This window comes from Fragaria vesca, linkage group LG6, assembly GCF_000184155.1.
Source record: "Fragaria vesca subsp. vesca linkage group LG6, FraVesHawaii_1.0, whole genome shotgun sequence".
Taxonomy (NCBI): domain Eukaryota; kingdom Viridiplantae; phylum Streptophyta; class Magnoliopsida; order Rosales; family Rosaceae; genus Fragaria; species Fragaria vesca.
This window is the reverse complement of record NC_020496.1, coordinates 14,890,658-14,897,066: the sequence shown is the minus strand read 5'-3', so window position 1 is coordinate 14,897,066 and position 6,409 is coordinate 14,890,658. Positions and strand designations below refer to the sequence as shown.

Genomic DNA, 6,409 nt, shown 5'->3' with positions numbered 1-6,409 from the left:
AATATATATATATATATATATATATATATCTCCCCTGCATAATATATATATATATGTCCTCGCACCTCACTATTGAGAGCAATAGCAGCAGTTCCTCGATTAGCAGGATCCACGGATAGTAAACTTTCCATAAGCTGCAGAGCAGTAGTAGGAAGGTCCTTAAAAGTCTCTGCAACACATCTTCTATATGGTTGTGGGGGTCTAATCACTGTTGAATGCCTTAAGTGTAATTTCCGCCAATAATCCTCAGATGGCGAGCCACAGAGCTTAAAAATTTTATGCAACTGTTCCACCTACAACAAGCAGATAAACTACTCAATAAATAATAATAAAATAAAATACAGATAAGATGCTTAAAGGCACCATACAATACATTGATGATAAATTGGAACCAACAGATTTCTTAACATATGTGCACATTTTATCAGAAAGAAGACGGAAGGAAAAGGTCACTTCAATTTTGAAACGACAGTAAACAGATGTACCTCTGCAGAACATATGAGCTTAAAAGACTGAGTCTTTCCTTATTACAGTTGACTCATAACAATGATTGGTCAACTATATTTTCCATATATAATGATGAGTAATTTTCAATTAAACTATTAGCTCAAAGAATTATCGCAGATGACCAGATGTAATGAGTCAAAAAAAATAAACTCTGTGGATAAAACGATTATCATATCTAATCAAGTTTCTTTCATTAGCATTGATACATGGAATCAAACATAGTCCTCCCATGCAACTTCCAATCTCAACAACGTCAATATAAGCCATAATTTAAAATAAGACTAGTACAATCTGCCTGGTTCTCCCTCTATAACCGGTTGATTCAAATCACATAGAGAGATCATCATTCATTTTATACTTGAGGCTGATCTAATTCCTTAGTATACTTCTGATTCAATGCAGCCCACTAGGTCATAAACGATGCATGCATGTCAGAGAAGGGGAGAGGAGGGGGAATTTGTAAATTTGTTACCTCTGTTTTTCCTGGAAGGATAGGTTTTCCAGAATATAATTCTCCTAAAATGCAACCAGTGCTCCACAGATCTACTGCAACCCCATATTTTGAGGCTCCAAGTAAAAGTTCTGGAGGTCGATACCAGAGAGTTACAACACGGCTTGTCAGTGGAACACTGTGATGTGGATCATAAAAGCTGGCCAAGCCAAAGTCCGCAATTTTCAAGATTCCATTGTTGTCAACAAGAAGATTTGACCCCTTTATGTCACGGTGCAAAACACCATGACTATGACAGTGATTAAGTCCACTCAGAAGCTGCTGCATATAGCACTTAAGCTATAATGACATAAAGATTGTACATGTTAGGTATGAAGATCACTAGAAAAAGATAAAACTAAGGCGAAAGTAGTAAAATGATCAGATTTGTAAAATTGTCAGACTACCTGAGGTTCAGAGAAATTAATCCCTGGGCGTGAAGCAAGTCCTGTAAGATCATGTTCCATATACTCAAAAACAAGGTATAAGCTGCTAGATGTCCGAGATGTAATCAATCCTTCCAATTTTATTACATTGGGATGATCAAGCCTACGCAAGAAAAGGATTTCCCTTGCCATAAACTTGACACTCTCAGGGTCAAGATTATCAAATCTTACTTTTTTCAAAGCAACAAATTTATCATTCAGGACATCACGGGCCTTGTAAACACTGCTATAAGTTCCTTGCCCAATCTGAAAGAAGTAGATGCCAAAAAATGACGAAGAAAGCAAGAATCAATAAGTATTAAAAAGACAAACGGGACTAAGTATTATTAAAGCAAAGTGAAGATCTATATTAACACAAGACGGGAGAATAAGAAGAAATGCATATTAAAAATCAAGTAAAGAACACAGCATACTTTATTTAACTTCTGGAAAGTATCAGCACGACGAGGTATCCAGCCATCGATAGCTTCAGGTGCAGCTGTAGAGAGCCAACCAGGCCACCCAGCCGCTACCTGCTCAGCCACAGTAACCTTTGGAATTCTTCTTGAACCCGGATGATCAAGAACAGTAATCCCAGCATTTTCTATCTTCTTACTCTTATTCTGGTCATCATATAATCGCACAGAACCATTGATTGCCTTGTCAATCAACATAACTTTTACAGCAGCACCAGCTGCAGCACCACCATCCAACCTATCTTTACTACGAACAACCTCTCTCTTAGAAGAATTCAACCGTGGAATCTTGATGTCCGAGTGTCTCTTACTTGAAGCCAAAGATGATCTTTTTGGTGGGCTTTCCCGGCTATCTTCGACCGCAGAAGGCTTGCCACATATCAAACCCATTTTGCACTATATACAATAAATATCCCCTCCAAAACCCTCCAGAACCAAAACCAATCCAAACCTTGTCAAGACCTCCTCCTTTACCCAAATATATAACAAAGAATCAACCTCAACAATCAAATATCCTCAAGCTCATACTTGATCCTATATACCCAATTTCTACAGATAAACATCCGATTCAACCACAAGCCCAATGAACTATACCAATCCAAATTCAAGGCTACCCAATACCCACGTCACCATATTCAATCCAATAACACAAGAATTTCTCTTTTATAACAAACAAACCCGGAAAATTCAACACTAGGTTACTGCTACGGAAAGTATGAAACTTTTTGAATAAATAGTACAGAATACCTTGAAACACAGAGACCCAGAAAAGGGATCAACAAGAATGGAGTAATGAATGGAATGACTGCGGCTCAATTACCAAGAAAGAGCAGGAGCAGAAGCAGAAACAGAAGCAGACGCAGGCTGGTTGTTCATGCGTGGGTTTTGGGTTGATTGTTCAACGCGTATTCAAAACTTAAATATTGATTTATATCATTATCATATAAGAGACGGCCTTTGCCGGCTATTTCCTCAGTCAACAAAACACACACACACACACTCCCAACCTTTCTTCCAGTTTCTACTTCCCACTTTGCAACAAGTAAAAAACAGTTGGAGTTTGGTTTTCTGTTCAAACAAGGTTAATGGGTTATGTTTGGCACTTGATGCTTATATTAACGCGTTTTTATTCAACTCGGCCCTCCCTCCTTCACGACTAACCACCTTCATCATTATGATTAAATAAGTCGGCACCAATCAAAGTTAGGGTCTTGATGATGGTTGGGGAAGGCCAACTACGGGAGTGAGTAGTATTTTGGGCCTTTGGCCATGTACAAAACTCACCTATAAAATATTAAAATATATAACAATTATTTAGATTTGTAGTCTAAGGGTGGAATAAAAAACACAGTTATCTGCTATAATCTTGTTTTTATCACACAGCGATATTAATTTAACATACCAAGATAATATTGTGATATTTTCAAGAAATTGAAATTATCATGTCATTAGTGCGGCCCAAATAAAATCGATAGCCTCCTTAAGATAACTCTCGACTCAGATATGGCTACAATTTATGCAGTAGCATAATTAAATATAGGATAAAAATGACGTTATTTATCTCGATTAATGAAGTTTAATCTATACATATGTTCAAAGAGCCAAGAGATTGGAGGGATCTTGTTAATTTTTCATTTGTAGTTAGCAAAATCCAAAACACATTTTCTAGTTGGAAAGCTCGTACCCTTTCTAGAGGTAGAAAACTTACTCTCATTAAATCAAATATTTCAAGTATGCCTAATCACATTCTTTCTTGTTTTAAATGCCCAAGTACTTTGATCATTTTGATAAAGAATGCAAACATTTCTTTTGGGGCAATTCCCCTGCTAAAGTGGCTTGGAATCAAGCAGCTCTTCCCAAAACCCATGGAGGGTTTGGTATTAGGCCAACTAATATATTTAATAGAGCAGCTATTGCTGGGTGCCTTTTTCCTCTCGTGCTCTGTCTTCTCTCTAAAAACTAGAGAGAGAAAGTATATTTGATCCCTGTACTCTCCCTTCTCTCCTGCTCTGGTCTAGGTCCTTCCGAATCTAGATCTTCGGCTTGAGGGTCGGGGGAGTGTGACCTTGTTCGGGCTTCTAGTTCCAGTGCCCACATTTTGTTTTTGCGGTATGTTTCTACGGTTTGTTTCCCTCCCCGTGCACAAAATATCTCCATCCATGGCTGCCAAAGTCCCCATTTCAGGCTTCCTCCCATCTCTTCTCTTCAACCCATCTCATCTCAATCTCCAAAACCTTCCTCTCTCCTCTGCTAATTGTAGTAAGCTCCACCCCTCCGTTGCCGCTAGGAAAACGTCCCCGGAACCGGCTCTGAACGGTGTTTTGGACGCTAGAACGACCTTGTCTTTCTCAAAGACAAATGAGTGGGGACATCCCTCGAGATTCCACCATGGGTGCCGGTGCGAAGGTCCGCAACTTCATGGCAGCAAGCAAAGGAAAAAGGACGGCGATGGATCCACTGCAAATCCCCCCGACAGGCGGCTGCTTTTCCAACAGTGTTGATTAATGGTTATATCTTTGTGTTATTAGGGTTGGGCCCTAGTTTAGGTTTATGTTTGTTGGTCTTCTTGTGATAGAAGCATAATATGCCATGTTCTTAATATGTTTTCTTACCTTATTTGGCTAAGTTATTTCTTTATTAACATCATTTCTGACATGTTTTGTGTTTGTAGAGACAATAAGAGCATAAATCGAGAAAAGACAGCTAAATCGTGGATTTAAGAGAAAAATGTAGAAAGCCCAAAAGAGGCCCAAGTCCAAGGAGGGAAGAAGAAGCAAATTTGGATTCCAACTCTAAAAAAGAGGAGAAAAGTCAAACTTGTGGAGCTAAAAAGAGAAGTTCAATTTGAACAAGTAATCCTTACTATGAAGACTCTTGGAGGCTAAGCAATGTATCCGGACATGATTCAAGCTACATTCAAAGTATTATTGCACATGTCTAGAAATATCTTTAGAGATAAGATAAATATCTTTGAAGATAAGGAAAATATCAGTGGAGATAAATATCCGACTTTGTGCAATCGAGGAGGACCGTTGGATCAAGATTGAATTAAGGGCCAAGAGCAATTTATGGACACTATATAAAGGCTGCTTTGCTTCATAAATGGGCATCACTTCTTCCATACAAACACAAGCCGGAACTCTACCAATTCCTCACCATAAACCCTATACAGAAACTAGATTAGCCGAACCACCACCATCTCCCTTTTTGTTGTGTATAATTCCATCACCAATTCCACCGCCTTTGCAGCAACCATTCAAGGTTTCTACAAAGTGCTATCCATTCTTCTCATGGCTGTTTATGTTTCTATAATTTTACGACACTTTGTCTATGAAGATCGTTTGTTTTTATGGTTGCCGATTTGGTTTTGTAACATGTTTAGATTTTCTGATATTTATAACTTATGTATGACGATTGTTACAAACTTGTTCATGTGATATTTTCTGTGCAAGATTTAGGGCAGCATGTTTCAATATGTTCTTGATTGTATTCGATTAGTTTTCTGAATTGAGTAGGCAAAATCAATGGTTGCATACAGCCTAAGGCCATGGTTGATATGTGGGTTGTGATTTCATCTACCAAAGTGATATATGATTTAGTCATACGCGAAGTTGTCTAGGTCTTTGTTGCTCAAAAGTGGTTAATTATAATTCTGAAAACTTGCATGTTAATAGGATGAGTGACGCCATACCTTGTGCATGTTTCTGATTCGGCTTACTATGCTTATGTGTTCTCTTGTTTAATTTCTACGCGAAGTGTCTTTAAATGAGTTAACATACAATTTAGGATTACACGGGAAGTTGATTCTAAATACTTGTGAAGTCTTAACGATTGGAGTAACCGCGAAGGGCTCTAAATTAGAGTCGGAATTGAAATAAAGTCTAGGATGTGTAGAAACTGCTGTACCGAATGTCTTGCATAATTTGTTACATGTTCTTGAGTGTTTTCGTTTCTTGTTTTGTGTGAAGTTGTCGATCACTTGTATATATTAGTTTAGCTTTTATTTTCTGTTTTAGTAGGAACATAGAACAAACCTTCAAAACCCCCCTTTTATCTATTGTACCATATGTATATTTGTAAATAAATACTTGTAAATATTTGTATTGATACCCACTGACTTTTCTCATGACCATTGTTACATGAGCACCCTTAGTCCCCGGATTGATCGAACTTTATTTGTCTTATACTACGATTGTCAAAAAGGGTTCTTAATTGTCGCACGCCCGGTAACGAGCACGTCATCTTGTTTGGACTATTTGTTTTACATTATGTTTGTACCCCTTCGTGGGCTTCCCTTGCGGGCCTGTTTGTATTAATCTGGGCTAGTTGCTCTTATTAATATAGTTCTCTATTTAATCAAAAAAAAGAAAAATAGAGATGCTATTGCTAAATTGGGATGGAAGATTTTAATCCAACCAGATAATTGGTGGGTTCAACTTGTTACCAAAAAATATCTTTAAAATGATTCTTTTCTTGTTGCTCGCAAAAACACTTCTCATTCTATTGCTTGG

The 6,409-nt window shown here is 37.8% G+C and overlaps 1 protein-coding gene across 1 annotated transcript in view; it reads right to left on the bottom strand.

The window, feature by feature from the left end:
- LOC101306539 (probable serine/threonine-protein kinase At1g09600-like) overlaps window positions 1-2,802 on the bottom strand; it is a 6,345-nt gene extending 3,543 nt beyond the window's left edge. Inside the window, exons 1-4 of the mRNA XM_004303060.1 lie at window positions 1,857-2,802; window positions 1,405-1,689; window positions 980-1,297; window positions 66-293 (exon numbers count right to left, since the gene is read on the bottom strand). Of these exons, the coding sequence (XP_004303108.1) occupies window positions 66-293; window positions 980-1,297; window positions 1,405-1,689; window positions 1,857-2,288 (1,263 nt within the window). The 5' untranslated portion in view covers window positions 2,289-2,802. The remainder of the gene's footprint in view (window positions 1-65; window positions 294-979; window positions 1,298-1,404; window positions 1,690-1,856) is intronic.
- Window positions 2,803-6,409: the final 3,607 nt, after the last annotated feature.